The sequence below is a fragment of the Narcine bancroftii genome, chromosome 10, assembly GCF_036971445.1.
Source record: "Narcine bancroftii isolate sNarBan1 chromosome 10, sNarBan1.hap1, whole genome shotgun sequence".
Classification (NCBI taxonomy): Eukaryota; Metazoa; Chordata; class Chondrichthyes; order Torpediniformes; family Narcinidae; genus Narcine; species Narcine bancroftii.
Window position 1 is genome coordinate 12,096,520 of NC_091478.1, and position 18,711 is coordinate 12,115,230.

Consider the following 18,711-nt stretch of genomic DNA (forward strand, 5'->3'; position numbering starts at 1 on the left):
TTTTAACCCTTCTTCTGCTGGGGGGAGACCGTGGTGAATGTCTGCCAAGCTGCCTGTCTCCCCTCTGGCGAGCCTTGCTGTACTAACATTGGCTGTGCATTATCTCTACTGTTAAGGACACTCCCCTTGGTTATAACTGTATATGCACCTATTGTCTTTCATTATTGTACCATGAGTTTCTGCTAATAAAAGCCATGATTATTGTTTGACCACATCGTCTTTGTCCACTTCATCAACTGGCACTTCAATGTTCAAAATTCTTTGTGAATTCTAGTGGTTTCTTATTATATTTTGGTACTCAGTGGAGTTTGTCAGGTTATTGGCAATGTACATACTGTCAGGGTTTGGCAGTACAGTAAAATCCCCATCATCTTGGAATGTAAGCAACCTCAAGTGCAAATGGCAAAAAAAATTGCGGAAAATAAATAGGTTAAAAAAAATAATATGGAATTTTAAAATTGGTTCCCCGCAGCGGTCAGTTTGCCAATCCATGCAACAGGCAATCTCAAGCAACCGGCAAATACACTCATCTGGCATCTATCAATCCCCATAGGGGTGCTGGATACCAGGTGTTTTACTGTAATACACAGGCATTTGGGCAACATTTTGGAGACAGAAGCTTCCCAAGACTACTGAAACCAAGCCCTTGCCTTTTTATACTGCTCTCCATTGGGAGATTCAGAGGCTCTTAATATCCAGACACATTGTAAAATAAATATTAGACAATGTCCAAGTGTCATTAAATGTTTCATTTGGCACATCTTTTAAAAAATGTAACCAATGGCTGAAAGATTATGAACACTTTTTATATCTACAGTATTTTCATCAATACTGCATCATGAAGAGGAATTAATGACCCAATACGTCGTTTTACTCTAATATAGGGCTTAAGGAGCCCTGCCAACTGGTTAGCTTAATACCTATGCATGTGAGAAATGTTCCAAATGTTCACATTTCTTCACAAGGCTTGATGTATCTTTTTACCATATTTTTTCCAAAGCAACACTCCTGACTGAATTTATACATTTTAAACACAACTCTCTTTCACACCGCCAAGTGCAGGAGGGTTGAACCGGGTAATCTAGCAGGTCTGTACCCAGAAATCACAGTGGTCAGAGCACAGACAACCGCACTGTGAAATACAACTGGATGTATAGGCAGCGGGACGGTCAGGGTGTGTACCAGTGCTTTAAATCATCACAGGATTACTTTTAATACATAATACGATGTCATGCTATATAAATTGTTGTTAGACTATTGTTTCGGGAATAATGACAAGCTGGTTTGTGGCCTTGTCCCAAGTTTGTCGTAAGTTTGAACAATCTAAAGCCCATTGCGGTAGATTTTCCCCATGGTGTTTTATACATTGAGTGTGTACATCTTATTAAACTGTGCTCATTTCCCCCTCCCCCACCCAGTCTTTTAAACATGTGCTTTATTTCCACTACACTTTGAGTACATGATACCTCACTCATGACATCACTGCTGGAGGTGGGACACACCCCCCCCCCACTTAAAATCCTGGGTTCCTGATGAACCAGGCAAATCATAGTGGAGTGGGAAAAGCTCCCCGGGTGCAACATGCCCAGTAAATTCACCCACTTCCTAGGAGGGTCGGCAGTGTGAAAGGGGCTAAATTGATTTCTTGCACAGAGTTTACAATCCATGGGCACGTGCATTCTTAAAACATCACTGAATGCAAATAGGATTTCACCAATAGCAAAGGATTATAAATAAATAATCTGAGTAAATCAGTCTTCTCATAGTGACCACTCTGAACAACTTTCCAGAGGCTGGTTGTGAAAGTCTATAATTTTCTATGGTCCTAGTTTTAGCATTACCTCGATCCAAATCTGTCACATGAATCCTTAATCTTGAAAAGGTACGTCAACAATACATGATACCGCTGATTTCAATGAATTAATCACTCAGTCAATGCAGGATCACTGTGCTTTATGCCAACAACCGTCCACCTCACCTTGTTGATCCTTTGTGCTTAATTGAGCTGACCATCAGACAGCAGTTATGTAGGGAAAGGTAATTGGAAGATCTGCCCTACTATATGCCTGTAAAAAGGCTGGATTAACCATTAAGCAAAATAAGCACATGCTTAGGGCACCGAGGGAAGGGGCTACCACAGTTTTTTTTCCAGTGCCGGATTTGCCAAGGTGCAGCTGAACTAGGGCCTCACAAAAAGCACCCCCCTCCCAAATAAATGGAAAAAAACATATATACAGGTTATATTTAATATAGTTGTGGGGGTCTGGCCTGGAAGAAAACTGAATTTTTAATCTATTATTTCACATTCAGCACTTATTGCCTTTGTCTTGTCAGATAGACAATACAATGGAAGGGTGGGGGGAAACCATTGTTGGGCTGTGCTTAGGGCATCATTTGGCCTTAATCCAGCCCTGCCTGTAAATTACTTATACTTGGTTCATATCTTAATTCCTGAAGATTCTAAAGCAGAGTTTGCAACTCTGTTTCCCAATAGGTTGGTACAAATAGTATTCCCACCAAGCTTTCAATTATATCTCTGAGAAAACAAGATTCCACTGTAAATAGATCAATATAGTGTCAATGAAGTGGCATGTCTCAAACACATACATTAAAAGCTATAGATTTTAAATATTTTAAATAAATCTCAAGTCCAAGCACAGCCCAAGTTTCCATTTCCTTGATAAATATCTTGCGCCACTTTTATAATAGGTGCTATGTAAGCATCAGGTGCACCAGCTCTTTGTAGCAGCATTTTACTGATGAAACGTTTCTGTGAAAAATATACACGAGCAGTTTCCATTATGACCTTGATAACAATTTTAAATGCAAATGTGAAATGGCAGACAGATTTGCAGACTTTGGAAGAGAAGCTCATTTGCAGATGCCTACCATGGTCTCTTTTCACTTGTTTCAAATGAAGCCAATACTTGTGATAACAGTTGCCCTGTTGCCTCTGAAGCAGAAGGCTTTTGTCCTACCACAAAAGCTTGAGGAAAAGAGTCCAGACCTTTCTGCACACGTTACTGTATAAATCATAGACTTCCAGGACGAGTAATGTGATGTCACAGTTCAGGTTTTAGGAGCTAGGTGTTTGTAAATTTTAGTCCAAAGTAGTTGAACTAAATAAAAAATAAAACATTTTATCCTGTTACGTGTGCCCATGTACAAAATTATTTTCTGAAGCTATTTGTGACTGTTGCCAGAAAAAAAAAAAAAATCGAATATCTAGAATTTGAAGTGCTATAGTTAACTCACAAACTATTGTATTGGAATTGGTTGCAGAGAAAAAAAAATTATGCTTTAATCTGTCAACATATTTTGCGATAAAAATTTACTACAATCACGGCATCAGCAGACTTTTGTGTTTCACAACACTTTTTGTAACCGGAGAGTTCATCTTCAATTAAACTGTAAATCCTTCCTTGCTGAATTCACAGCAGTGTTTTTCATCAAAATACTTACTTTCTAAATTGTTCAGATTGTTGTGGGCTAATTACTCGGCCATCATTGTGTTTTCCCCTAAAGATACTTTTGTTTTCCCAAATCGCGAAACCTTTCTTTAAAATCTCATCCATGTGCTTTTTTTTGTGCAGACCCCGTCCTGATTTCTTTAACCGCTGTTTTCCCGACGGAGTGATGAATCCCGAGATGCACTGCACGGGTGACCCTGAAGTAGTTTCAGAAGGCAGAAAGAGCTTCCCAAGCAGCCATTCCTCCTGTAAGTCTGATATCATTCTCACTATGTACGAAGTGCTCCTCACTTTCCACGCTGTGCCCCACGGATCCTCACCTTGCTGCTGCCCTGAGTAACAGGCCAGCAAGAATGGTTCCCCCCCCCATCCGACAATCTAAGCATCTGAGCAGCTTTGTAAAAGCATTTGCTGGTTTTCCTGTGATAAAGGATTTAAATACAAAAACAATGTTTTGCATTAGATTAAGTCAAAACATCTTTTGAAGGAATCTTCAAATCAAAAGCAAAACTCAATGTGTTATTGAAGAGACCCTATAGGGGAAAAACCTTCAGAAACGATTCTACACTCAAAATGAACTCAACTCAAAATGAACTCAAGAAGAAATTGGAAGCCTTGGTAAATATTGGAAAATGTATGGAATTAAATCCATGATAGAACAGTTTCATTTATTTATGGGATTTCATGTGCTTTTGGTGCACAAGGGTAAAGATAAAGGAACACTAAGATCGAGCAGAGGTTTCTGCCAGAATTCTACAAGAGATAGGAATATTCCCTCCAAAAAAAAAATCCATTCCTATTTCCCTGCCACAAACATCTTTATTTGCATTGTGTGGGAAGGGAAAAGTTCAATGAGTTCAAAGAATAGCAGTTCTGGATACAGGCTGAATGCAGAAATAATCTTTATTGAAACATACACAAGGGGATCGCCACAGGGATAACACAAGTATTCTCAATCGCAAAACACAGTACAACCAGACATATTGGACTTAATACTACTGATATTAGCAACTGTTTGTACAGGCTCATCACAACCAGGGACTATAATACATTACTCACTATTCTTGGACTTCCTGGACATGGCTCAGATACTACCTGCAACAGCCCTGATTCCTTTGTAGTGCACACCTTACCAACAACTCCTCTAGTGTTGTCCACAGCAGAGTTAGTCTCCGGGCTGAAGAGCAAAAGAGGAAGAGCTACTGCACATAGTGGCCTTCATAGTACAGCAACCTGGAGGGTTCAGTCCAGGTAATAACTAGGTGGTTAAAGGGGCCAATAGTCAGGTGTGCACCAATGGGTGGGCAGAGTCCGACCTTGATTGTCAGATGACTAGGTTCTAGATGGAGAGATCACATGACCCTCAACAATCCTTACTCCCGCCAGATTCCAAGCAATGAGGTCACGTGACCCTCCACAATCCACATTAAAGTTTGTTATATAGATCTATTTCCTGGCTGGCATTTCTTTCTCCTCATCCCGCAATGGTACAGATGTTTAGTGAAAGGAAGAGGTCAGTCGATCTATCATACATGTCTCCTGCAAGAAACAAACTGCTGGAGGAACTCAGCAGGTCAGGTAACATCTGTGGAGGTAGAGGGATGGTCGATGTTCCGGGTCAAGGCCCTGCATTAGGTCTGAGAATGTAGAGGAGAGATAGCCAGTATAAAGAGGTGTGAGAAGGAAGGGAGAACCAGGCCCAATAGTGGGAACATCTGAGGAGGAGTGTGATAGACAGATGGAGCAGGATAAGGGGAATAAGTTGGGCAATGGTGGCTGGTGAGTGATAGATAGTAGGAGAAAACAATGTGTCAGTTCTTTGATGAATAAATCAAAATCCAAGTTCTACTGCCTTAGGCTAAACCTAGAGCTTTGTATTCCGCGCCCCCCCCCACCATTTCAGAAAATTGCCCAATTTTTTTTTTAATTTATATAATTCAATAACCTTTACTTCACCAAATAATTGTTGCTATTGTTAGAAACAGAAGTACCTTCACAGAAATTGCACGAGACAAAAATTGAGAACAAAGAACATTTATTATACAACAATGCAAAGTTGGGTGCTTCCCCTTACCCTGGGAATACACACACACACTGGGGCTCACCCAACTTTTATACAGTTTATTTCAGTATAGGAATACCCTCTCCCTTACATTCTTCTGCCTCCTGGATAGGTTTGGCATTAGGCAATCCTGCCTGCCTACGTGCTGTTTCTGTGCACTTAAAGGCTAGGAGATTCTTATCTTACTCAGACTGATTCTGCTTCCTGCATTCTAATCCATGTCTCATCCTGTTTGTACTGGCTTCATTCATTTACCCATGTATCAATTTTAGTTTCTTCATCTTCATATTTTTATATCAGTTTTTCTCATCTCTCACAATCCTCACTTTTCTTTTAGATCAGTGATACTGATCTCTCACAATGATCAGTGTTACTGATCTCTTACACTATGACCCCATGTAAGCAAATTTCTCTTTTGTTGCTCAATCCCTTAGTGGACATTTTACGAAAGAAAAATGAGCTGATTTGATGATGAAAAATCAAAAACAACTACAGATACTGTAAATCTGTCTTTAATTACTTGATACTTGAGGTGTTCAACAGCAAAAGAGCACAATTTCTTATGTACTGTGCTGAATAACTGTTGTTACAGGTGCCAGATAGAAAATGTTCTGCATGGGAGGTTAGTCCTTGGGTATTAATTTGGAGATAGTCAAATGGATTCAACAGTGGCTGGAAGGAAGGTGCCAGAGAGTAGTAGTAGATAATTGTTTGTCAGGATGGAGGCCGGTGACAAGCGGTGTACCTCAGGGTTCAGTTTTGGGACCATCCCTGTTTGTCATATATATTAATGAACCGGAGGATGGGCGGTAAATTGGATTAGTAAATATGCAGATGATGCTAAAATAGGGGGAATTGTGGATGATGAAGAGGATTTTCAAAGATTGTAGAGGGATTTAAACTGCTTAGAGGAGTGGGCAGAAAGATGGCAGATGGAGTTTAATGCCGATAAATGTGAGGTGTTTCATTTTGAAAAGAATAATCAAAGCAAGACATGGGTGGTAAATGGGAGGCCATTGAGGAATGCAGTGGAGCAGGAAGATCTAGGAATAACGGTGCATTGTTCCCTGAAGGTAGGAGCGCATGTGGATAGGGTGGTGAAGAAGGCCTTTAGCATGCTTGCCTATATAAATCAGTGCATAGAATATAGGAGTTGGGAAGTAATGATTAAATTTGGCCTCACCAATGCCTTGTACAATTTCGAGTACTGTGTGCAGTTCTGGTCACCGATTTATAGGAAGAATATTAACAAGATAGAGAGAGAGAGAGAGAGAGAGAGAGAGAGTGCAGAGAAGATTTACAAAAATGTTGCCTGAGTTTCAGCATCTGGAATACAAAGAAAGATTGAGCAAATTAGGTCTTTATTCCTTGAAACGTAGAAGGCTGAGAGGGGATTTGATAGAGGTGTTTAAGATAATGAGAGAGATAGATAGAGTTGATGTGAAAGGCTTTTCCCATTGAGAGTAGGAGAGATGGATGCAAGAGCTCATGGGTTGAGAGTTGACGGGCAAAGGTTTAGGAGTAACACAAGGGGGAACTTCTTTACTCAGAGAGTGGTTACTGTGTGGAATGGGCTTCCGGGAAAGGTGGTGGAGACAGGGTCAATTTTGTCATTTAAGAAAGAGTTGGATAAGTACATGGATGGGAGGGGGACGGAGGAGGGATATGGGCAGAGTGCTGGTAAGTGGGATTAGAGGAGGGTACTTGGATCAGTGCAGTCTAGAAGGGTCAAATTGGCCTGTTTCCGTGCTGTAATTGTTATATGGTTATAAATTGTGGTATTCAAAGCAAGTGTGTCAATGTCTGTTCATGGGTTCGATTTCATTGATACAAATGACAATGTTGCACAATCTATAATCAGCATTGATAACATTCACTGAACAGAGAACAAAAGCGGAGAAAGAAGCTGCTCTAGTTACTCAATTAAAAACAGAAAGTGCTGGAAACACTCTGATCAGAAAGAGAAATACAATGACCATTTCTGATAGGACACCCTTTTTTCAGTTCCCAGCTTCGGCAGGATTTTTAAATAAAATTTTCAGAATGTTCTCACCTTGATTATCTTTATTTTTTAAGCTTTACAATTAATGTCAAAGTGCCACATAAGGTTAAAGTTTGAGTTGAGCACATTGGATTTTATTGTGCCTAATGAAATGTAGTTACATGCTACAGTTTAATTTTTAAAAAATGATAGCATGTAAATATAATGGTTTTGTGATATTATGCATAAAAGATGACAGTATGATTAAAAAAATATCATTTCTGCCCTCTGCTAATTCAATTTAATATCAACATATAATGGTATGTCATATTATACAGAACGCACATCTTTTAGCACGGTGTTCAATCATTTCAACAGTAGCAGACAGTGACAAGGTTGATTGATGGAACCCAACTGTCACATTTAATTCAAGCAGATTTTAGACTTATCATTTATAGCCTTACCATTCACAATGGTGGAAATTCCAAATTCATAATTCCCAAAAAATATATTGGAGGAAGCATGCACATCTTTACCCAGGTCTGTCAGAACTTCAACACACTGAGGCACACGCTGCCATCTCCCTCCAGAGAACGATGCAATCCCAGGAAAGAGAATGTCAATGGAATCTAGAACTGTAGTATTGTAGATACAGAGACCTGAAATGGCAATGCTGCTGTGCCAGGAACCTGATGCAAAGCCCCGCCCTCCCCCTTGGTGTGACAAGAATCAAGAATAAATACAGCAATTAATTGGTTTATTGCTTGGTATTGAGAGGTTGCATGCGAAGCCTAGTGTTTGGTGGGCTGAGGAGAGCAGTGTGATCATTGCGTTTGGGGCATTACTGGAGACGATGTTGAGAGACTGCCTCTCCTATCAGTTCCTTTTGGATGCAGTGGAAGCTGCTCTCTTCTGCCTGTCTTTTTGTTAATAGGCCAGCTCCGCTGCAGTGTCAACTCAGTGGTAAGGAGCCACTCTTGAATGTATACACCCTTGCTGGGCAGGATGGAGCCCTGAGCCCCACACTTTAGTGATGAATGCCTGCACGTCTTCCCCCACCCAACAGGATGCCTCTCCTCGCTGAGCCATGGGGCAATTTGTTGCTTGCTGTGTGCCAGGTTCTTGGCATGGCAGTTTGCACAATGGCTTCTTTCATCAATGGGGACACAAATTCTACATAAATGATGCATAGGACGACAGCATTCTCTGCAAAAATCCTTGCTTGATTTCTTTGGGAAATTTTGTTCTGAGGAAACTTTGCTTGGAGGGACAGCTGTCGTTGCAATAAATGTTTTCGGAATGCTTATGCCTCCTCCCCCATGGGTAGAAGGGCACGAGAAGCACTGGATCAGGTCCAGATCAAAGGTGGGAAACCAGTTTACCCAGATCTCCTTTATTTTATCTTAACTTACTTATAACTCTCAGCTGTTCCCACCCTTATCCAAATCACCCTTCATCCTAAACTTGCAACCTCAGCTCAAATCTGGTGACCTACATGATTCAATTGATTTTTATTTAAAATTTGATATTTGAATTTTAAATGATATTTTCTTGCCACTTATCACCCATAATAATTTTCTACCAAATTCTATGTTATAGTCCTATATTTAACCTGATCATTTCACATATGCATGGAATTAACATTTACTTTGAAGACTTCTAATGAGATCAGTCTTTGTTGCTGTTTGATATTTGCAAAACTTTTTATTGTTCTTAGATTTGTAATAAAAATATAGCAATTCATCAAAACTTCAGCAGTTCTTTAAGGCTTAAAAATCTGGTTAAGAGCAAGTATATCATAGCTAACAATTTGGACATTTATTGTATTGGCAAACTTGGTTAATGTTATAAAGATGAATAAAAATACCTGTAATGAAGAATTTCCACCTCCTCATTCAGTCTCTTGATTAGCCTGGCAAATTTTAATCAAGTGGCTCTTCAATTAAAAAGATTCCAGCTCCTGATTGGTGTAGTTTTGTTTGAACAAGTATGTTATTAAAACTTCAGTACTCATTCTTAATTTAAGTAATGAACCCTAGTAGTTGGATAACATGAATAAAAATAATGCTGGAGAAACTCAATGTACTTTAGATAGCAAAGATAAAAATACATAACCAACATTGAACTTGAGTCCTTCAAGTTCTGAAAAAAAAAATGTAGGAATGCACCCAAACAAAATGGTCAATTTAGTTAGATAACATCTGTGCTGAACTAAAACTATATTCAAATTTGACATCCAGTGACTGTCCTACTTTGAAGACTTTGTTTTGTACTGCATAACACCTTACATCCAATTGAGTTCTTAATTAATATGGTAATGTAGGAACGCAGCATTCAATTTACATATCACAAACCACAGACTGTGACAGGACCAGCTAATCATGAACTTATTGTGTTGTACATGCAGCAAAGGGTTAACTGCCTGTTTTATTGAGGCAATGAAGTGACAGGAAATTTACATTTTTTCTGCTGACGTGCCAAAGTGAGCACAAAATTAGTCCAAGATAGACTTGTACCCTATGGTAAGAAACTGCCTTGATTCTGTTCCACATCCATCATTAAATATTGGTTGTGAAATGATGAACAGAGTATATTGGAAATCTACTACAGGTCCATGGCATTTGAAAGCACTAACAAATATATTTCACCTGTTACAGTCTCAAGACAGGAAGGGAAAAATGTGGCATAATATGGTTAAAGGAAATGGAGGATGTAAAGAACTGAAACTAACCAGAGATAGGTAGCTTGTTAATGTGTAGAATAAGCAGCAGTTTATTTGAGAAAACGAGGAAGGGTAGAAAATGCATAAAGAAAAGACACCAAGAAAAAAATAGAACAAATATGAAAGAAATTAAATTGAGTAAATACAAATATTGGACAAAAAACATCAAATCAGTCAGAATCAAAAAACAAATCGAAGATAAGGTCAGTCCCATTCAAGTCCCTCGTTCACTGAAGATTCTGAGGTTCCTTTTTCCACGGAGACAATTCTCCATTTCTGAGATTTCCAGCAACCCCTCCTGCAGCTCATTCCCCCTTCATTTGCGGTTGACCCTAAAGGTTGACCTGTTCACTTTTTCATTCGGTCACCCTTTCGGAGTTGCTTCCTGGTACCTAATTCGCCATAAGAAGATAGAGATTTATGTACCCTCCTTGAAGCACGTTTGTCTCTATTGCGAAGATAGTCCCAGAACCTTGCTGGATAGGAAGGGCATAATAAATATTGTATATACCAGAAGTAGGATCACAGCTGCTTCTTTCAATATGGAGCATTGCAGATGATGAATGGGGACGGTGTTCATTATCTCATTGAACATTAGAAACAACATAGAACTAGCAATAAAATATTTAAACCAAGTTTAAAATTAAAGCAAATTGGAAATACTTTACTTAGTTGATCTGGGAGTGACTGAAAAAGTTAAATTTGGATATAAAATTTAAGTAAATTATGGAGCACAGAGACAGGTTTTGCTTTATAATGGATGTGCAGACTTACTGTGTAACAATACTCATTAATGATTTGATACCCTAATAACGAGCATTGATACAATTGAGCTTTACTGGACTGTAAATTTCTGTTTGAGTGAACTATTCAATAGTCTCCTGAAATGGTAATAATTGCAATTTTACTAATCGCCTTCCAAGGCTTTATTTCCTCTGAACATTTCTAACAGCGCTGATTCAGCATGGAACCAGACGGACTTGTAATGCTGAATTAGACCACTTCAGGGGGTGGCCACCCTTTTCAACATTTGATTTTTAATTTAGACAAACAGCATGGAAGCAAGTCATTTCAGCCCACGAGTCCTTGCTGGGGCTGTAGGTTAAATGGGTGTCACAGAAGCGTGGGCCGAAATGTTACCGTGCTGTACGCCTAAATTAAAAATGAAAAGGTTGGCCACCCCTGATTCGAGACACACACTGGCTCTTTGATTAAGATGTTCTTTGGCCCACAGCCCAACATTTCTGTCTGAACTTGATAAATATCTACATTCCTATCCTGTTCAATGCCTTTTAAAATTTCTTTCATCATTTTTGTCCATTTTTTCCATTTAGATTTCAATAATTCTGAGCAGGGGAATAAACATCTTTCTCATCTCTCCACTGCACTTCTAACCAATAATATTAAACCTGTGACTTTATATTATTGACCCACTCGGGAAGGGGAAATAGTCTTTTATCTATTTTCTGTCAACATCCTGAAACCCTGTGTGAATTAGAATATACTCGAAAGCTGTTAATAATAAAGTTGACAACATCACCTGTTCTGGCTATCGAAGGGAAAGAAGACACTTTTAAAAGAGGACAAGGAGTTTAAGGAACAAGCATTAATGTTCCTGGCACCAGTTAAGTAATTTTTACAAAATACATAAAGCACACTGTTTGACCTGCTGAGTTTCTCCAGCATTGTATTTTTACTACAGCTGAAGTATTGTCCTTGAAGATTACTGAAAATAAAAGCTTGGTCACAGCACAAGTATCAGACACAGTAACCCACAAATACAGTATCATCCAAAACAGATAAAGGACATTCCCCCCTGGTTGTTGAACAACTATCTAGTTTATTCGAAATGACTGGAACTGAAAGAATCACAAGAAGGACAGTCAACATTATTTTCCAAAAGCAAAAAGGAATACTGCAGCCTAATGTTTGAGTCACTGAGCTGGTAATCCAAAGTGATGGATGATGATGTAGAGGAATAACCTTAAACCCCACCAACCAAGGGATTTAAATTCAGTCAATTGAATAAATCTTGGCAATTAGAAAGCCGGTTTCAATACTAATGATCTTGAAACATCAGACAATTCTAAGAGCCCATCTGGTTCTCTTAAGGGACGGAACCCATCCATCCTTGGCCTGTATCTGACTGTACCCACAGCAATGAAGTTGATTCTTAATTGAATTTTGAAATAACTTAGCAAGTCATCCAGCTTAAGGAAAATTGATGGATAATAAAGGCTATTATTGGCCAACTTCACCCACATGCCATGAAGAAATAAGTAAAAATATAATGAAAGCTATTAGTTTACATACATAGAAACTGGATGGGTAGAAAAGGGGGAACCCAATTTGCAGCTGGTCTCAGTCAGGTGGTGCATAAGACCAAGGACAGACATGTCAGCAAGGGAATGGGGCAGGGAATTGAAATGGGTGGCCACTGGGAGATCCACACTTTGGCAGCAGTCAGAGCCAAAGTGATCTCCCAGACTGGGTCTAGTCTCTCCAATGTAGAGACCACAACAGGAGCAGCAGATGAGACTATGAACGCTGCAAGACAGGTTGAGTTCCTCTAACATTTCTGTGTTTTTAAATAAATAAATACAATTTATATTTCTGGTTTATTGAATCAGAGAGTAAAATAATTAGATCTCTTAAAGTTGTTAGTCTGTAAGGAATCTGAAAGAAATAAAGTTAGTGACCATTATCCATGCATTAGGAATTTTAAACATATGCTCTGTACTGTATACTGGTCTAGGCAAGAACAAGGAGTCCATTAGATGAATTAAGACCAATGGGGAATGCAAGCCTGAATTCAAAGCCAGCTAACAAAGATAATTAATGAATACATTATGGCAACTATCCCAAGAGGGCACACCACATCTCCATACATCACATCTCCTCCAAAAATGAATGCCGCAGGGTCAGTGCTAAGCGGGGACATCAAGCGTCCTCTTGCCCCACGTCAGAGGGGGACATGGTGTATAGCGACTGGTAGGTCCCTGCTAGCACCCCCCCCAAAGTCGACAGGTCCCTGCTAGCACACCTTCCCCTCGCTATGAGCCCCCCCCTCAAAAATCACTAATGCCCACCTCTGCCACGTTCTGGCACCGACCCTGGAATGTTGTGTGGCACTATTTGATGCTGGAGGTGATCAATCAAAATTGAGGTAGTAAAAATGATGATTCTGCATCATTGCATTATTTATGATGAGGTCTTCGTGTTGAGGTTAAAAAAAAGTTCTTCGCTCAAGGATTAAGATATCTGCATCATCTCGAAACAAGGCTACCCGTGGGATTGTATAACCTGCCTATTTTTCACTACTTTTGCACATTACAAAACAGAATAGCCACATTTTTGCTGATCCACAGATTCCCTGTGATCAGCAGATGGGAAGTGTGAACAACCACACTGGGCAAATGAAGGATCATTAGATGAGAAGGGTCTTGGATGCAGCAAGAGGAAAAATCCAGTTTATCTTAGTATCCAAAAGATGGCACCTTCAATGGTTCTGCCCTCCTCTGCTACTCCTGCCAAGAATCTACTTAATTTTTTTTTTGCACAATCCAGTGAATTTGGAGGATTTTGTGGAGGCAATGCTTTTTTCTCCCCAGTGCCTTGAAGAATATATATATATATATATATATATATATATATATATATGAATTTGAAAAGATCTAGCACTGTATAATATATTTAATTATGAATAAAGTTTATTTAGAAATTTAAAAAATAAAGCAACAGCTGTAGCCACAAGATAAGGCGAAAGCTTTAAACCCTTTAAACATCCTTAGAATTGTACTGAAGGCCTGTGCTCTGATAAATGGCCAGGCTGTATGTCAGCAAAATAGCATCCACCCAATAATGTGAGAAATTGCCTTCTCATGTGACCAGAATGATTGTGGATTAAACAACTATGAACCACCATCATGGGACTGACAAATAACCTGTTGACTGACATTCTACTTGGTTTCTACCCAAACTGCCTGGCTCCATCTCTCAATTGAAATGTGGATAAAACACTCGAGTCCCTAAAGAGAGGTGAGGAAGACTGCCCTTGGCATCAAGACAGCATTCAACCCAATGAAATGGAAGTGGCTGGGATGTAAAGACTGCCATCTTCACTGGCTCAAGTCAGAGCTACAAGATAGAAAGATTGACGAGACCCTCAAAACATTACCTCAAAGCAATGTCCTTAGGCAGATTTTTGTCAAAAATGAATGACCATTAATCGTAAGCTCAGATGTGGAGACATTTACTAACAATTGTGAAGTGTGTAGCTTCACCAACACCTTGGAGGTCAGATTTTTACCAAAAAACAAACTAAACTTGCCACAGGAATACATTGGTTACAAAAGCAAGTCAAAGCTTGGTGTGTGAAATGTCACCCACCTCCTGCCTGGGCCCTTCCACCACACACAAGTCACAAATCGGGAGTTGATGGAAAACTCTACTTGCATGAGTGCAACCCCAACTATTCCGAAACTCAACACTGTACATGGAAAACCAACTCACCACATTTCCCATTTGTAGAGCTCGTTGAAAGAACCAAAGACTTGTTGATCCAAACCAAGGCTTTTATTAGCAAAAGACAGGAGCTCTTCACAGGTGGCCGACCAGTCCGGAATGATCTGACCTGGCTAGGGACACAACCCTTTAAGGCCCAGACAGTAGGCGTGGCTAAGCTCTCAGCCAATCACTGTAAGCACAGTCATTACATACTCTAGATACTGTAACTATATACATTGGTGAAAGGTCTGTACTATCACACCATTATAAGCATTAAATGCACTAGTCAACGAAGAGTTCGCTTCCTGAAAACTTTTGGGAATATTTTATGGATTTTGAGCTGCTGATCACAAAAGTCAACTTCAAGTTTTCCTCTCATGATTTTTAGATACAACCTATTTTTGTGATTTCCTGTCATATTTTAAGTCTATTCCGAGCAGACAAAACCATGAAGTGTAGCATCTTATTGAAAATTCATTTTCTGCCTTCGCACTTGGATGTCTTCCCTGCTGATCTTGGTGCCGTCAGTGACGAACATGGTAAAAGGGGTCACCAGGACATTGAGACCATGCAGAAGCAGTTTCAGAGTAGCTGGAATCCATCAGTGCTGGCCGACTATTGTTAGACACTGATGCGAGAGGCATCAGATGTTGAGTACAAACAAAAAAAAATCAGCGGCAAAACATTTTTAGGTCAGTTGAACTCGTACAATGTGTCAGCATCATTATGCAATTAAACGTGCTAAATTCAATAAAAATTCATTTAATGTTTCTTCAACTTCCTACACGATACAGAAAATCTGAAATTATCAGTACTTATTGTCATGAACATGTCACAAAATTGGTTGTTTTGCAGCATTATCTTTGTGTTCAGCTTGGTGTTGTCTATCATAATTCCCAATTTTTTTTCCCCCAGGAGGTAAACCTTGTGAAAGATGTGTTGTCCAGTGTTACTTTCATTACTAGCACCCTATTGTTGCAACATTTAGCCACTTTAATATGCACTGCAGTTGCACACCAGCATCTCTCAAATAGATGACCTCTGCCATGTGACAGAAAGACAGGTTGCGCTCCATCTTCTCAAGTTCAAAGTTACTATTGTTTGACTACATATAAATTGGTGTTTCTCCAGACAGTGCACAGCATATAATATCAAATATACCAAAATATAATACAAAATAAAAGCTATATTTCAGAATAATATACTCTTTTCAGTTACAAGAGACTCAAGGTTGCAGGATGGAGTATTGTTCATCAATTTCACAGCCTGCAGGAAAAAAGCCCTAATTTTGATCTTCATGTACCTCCTTCCAGATGGTAGAAGGTCATACATCCTGTGTGGGGTTAAAACATGACTGTCTGCAGACACTGTGATTGAAGTAAAAGCACAATGGTGGAGAAACACAGCAGGTCAAAGGTAACAAAGATAAAGATACCACTGGAGTGGTCAAGCACCCCTTGCCCCACTTTCTCCAAAAAAGTCGTAAACTGAGAATATCTACTCCATTGGAGTCTGCAGTGTTGAACCTCCCAACAGTAGCCTTAATGAGAACATCTGCTTTAACTTATCATGAAGCATCCTCAGAAGCATGATCCCCAGCAGAGCAGTGGTTTTCAAAATGGATCCCCAAACTCACATTCCACCTTAAGCAATCCCTATGCCACAAGTAATCACAGTAATTAATGTGAGATTATAATTTAGGGGTCTAAAATTACCAGATTAAAAAAATATATTGGGAGGCCCAGGCAAAGTTTATTGTATCTTTTTTTTGATGGAGAGACTATCCTGTCCTAGGCTCAAATTGGGCTATATTTGTTAGATGAAAAGATAGCAGGAGTTTATTTACAAATGGAATACTAAATTAATTTCAAAGAAATCAAATAATCCCATACTAAAACATACACTGCAAATCTGGGGAAAAAAATCAATGTATTAGATTAAAAATTGGAATATCTCCATAAACACCTTTGACCCAAAATAATTTAATACTTTTGACTATGGGTAATGAAATCCTGGACATCTAGTGCCAGAAAGCGATCCGATATAACCGAGGATTGTTATATACAAAGGTAATTTATGACACCTCAACAATTTAGAAATAAATATGGCTTTTTCTACAAGAACATTCTTCTGCTATCGACAACTAAAATCTTTCTTAAGTGGAAAATTAGGACCAGATACGATTTTACCTAGATGCACCAATATGTAGATTCTAATTCTACAGGGGAATGTAAACAAATTTATATCTAGAATGTATTACATATTCCAAAGTGAGAGTCCAAAACATAATTTTCATAGATCTTGGAAGAGATGGAAGTCAGATTTAGATACAAAAATTAAAGAGTGGTGGCAAGACCTATGAATAATATGACTGGAATCATTAATACGAGATATAAATGAGAGCAATACAATTTCTTACATCAGTTCAGTAAAACCTCACACCACAAAAATTATATAAATTAAAATCTGATTTTTCAGAAATGTGCTTTAGATGTGTTGTAGAGGTTGGAACTTTCATCCACTCAACAGGGCTATGTAAGGCCTTTTTGGGTGAATTTGGGGGACATTTTAAAGAAAATTACAAAAGTGAATTTTCCACAAGATCCGGAAGTGTATCTTTTGGGAGACATTGGCGACATGAGTTTTAAGTCATCAAAACACCAAACTCTTTTTGTGAAGGTTGCCCTAGCTGTAGCCAGGAAGTGTATAGCAGTTTCGTGGAAGTCCGACTCCCAGTTAACGGTCTCATGATGGAATATGGAAATACAGAGTTGCAGTACCCAGGAGAAGATCACTTACAATACAAGAATTATGACAACATTAAAATATGAAAAACTTTATTTGAATTATATTGACACCCATTTTAATCAATTCCCCCTACTTGCAAAGATAACACAGACATCGTGTGTTTATGTTTTTTTTAAATGACATAGTTAATTGATTCTGTATTAAATTTGTTTATTGATTGTTTCATCAGTTGTAGAGGAAGGAGGTAGAGAGAGAAGTAAGAGGATGGAATTAATGCATACCATCTCTCTTAAATTGGTTTGTTGAGTCTGCAAAAGTCAAAAATAAAACATTCAAAAGATGTTGCCCATTTTGTGTATTAAAATGATAGAGCAGCATGTGAAATAGTATGTGATAATATAACACAGATTAAAAGTGGTTCCTAATCATCCTATGTTGAGCAGCTGCACAAGTGTTCAGTCCCAAGAGCTTCAACTTAAGTATATCTCTGTTCTAGTGACACTGCAGCAGCTCAATATTTGGTCAAAATCCAAGCTACAAGGCCACTGAGAATATCTAGATGGCAATTCTTTGTTGTCTGGTTCTCCTGCCATTGTGATCCTCTCTCAAACAGAGAAAATACTTGGAATTGTGTGCTTTGTATATAGAAGTTCCAATTCAAAGATAGCCACCATTTACTTAACCAGATTTATTTGAACAAGCTTCTGCCTTTTGGCATCTCTAGAAATTATCTTGATCTCTCTACACTTTCAGTAATCATGAGGCTCAATTTCATAAGACCTCTGTCTGGTAACAATTGCTTACAGCTTCATCTTGTTTAAGATCAGAGTGTTAAAGAAGGAAAGTTGAATAAGAAGCAAAAAAAAAACCTGGTGGGGATGAATATCCACACCAGGTAATCACAATTCCAAATAAAAGCAATTTCATTTTCAGAGATTAATTTATTCTAAATGAATGGAAAAAGAATCATTTTTCTATTCAAGGCACTGACATTATTAATTCTCAAGGAACAACTGCATTATTTACCACTTATTTAATGTCTGCCTGTCCTGCATTGGACTTGTCAGCCACAAACGAGCCTGCAGCTGACGTGGACATTACCCCTCCATAAATCTTCGTCCACGAAGCCAAGCCAAAGAAGAATGCTGCAACATTAGCAATCTAGCCAGTTTTATTGAGATACCAACTTTCCGAGAATGCAATTTGTGTTCACTCAGTTCCA

The 18,711-nt window shown here is 38.8% G+C and overlaps 2 protein-coding genes across 5 annotated transcripts in view; one reads left to right on the top strand and one right to left on the bottom strand.

The window, feature by feature from the left end:
* The window catches only part of LOC138744166 (phospholipid phosphatase 4-like), a 185,484-nt gene that overhangs the window by 99,989 nt on the left and 66,784 nt on the right, over positions 1–18,711 (top strand). For all 4 annotated transcript variants that reach the window (XM_069899859.1, XM_069899861.1, XM_069899862.1 and 1 more), the window contains one exon: positions 3,594–3,718. In XM_069899859.1, coding sequence (XP_069755960.1) covers positions 3,594–3,718 — 125 coding nt within the window. The remainder of the gene's footprint in view (positions 1–3,593; positions 3,719–18,711) is intronic.
* Positions 1–18,711, bottom strand: part of LOC138744165 (SEC23-interacting protein-like) — a 195,104-nt gene that overhangs the window by 13,194 nt on the left and 163,199 nt on the right. The gene's annotated exons all lie outside the window — the stretch shown is intronic.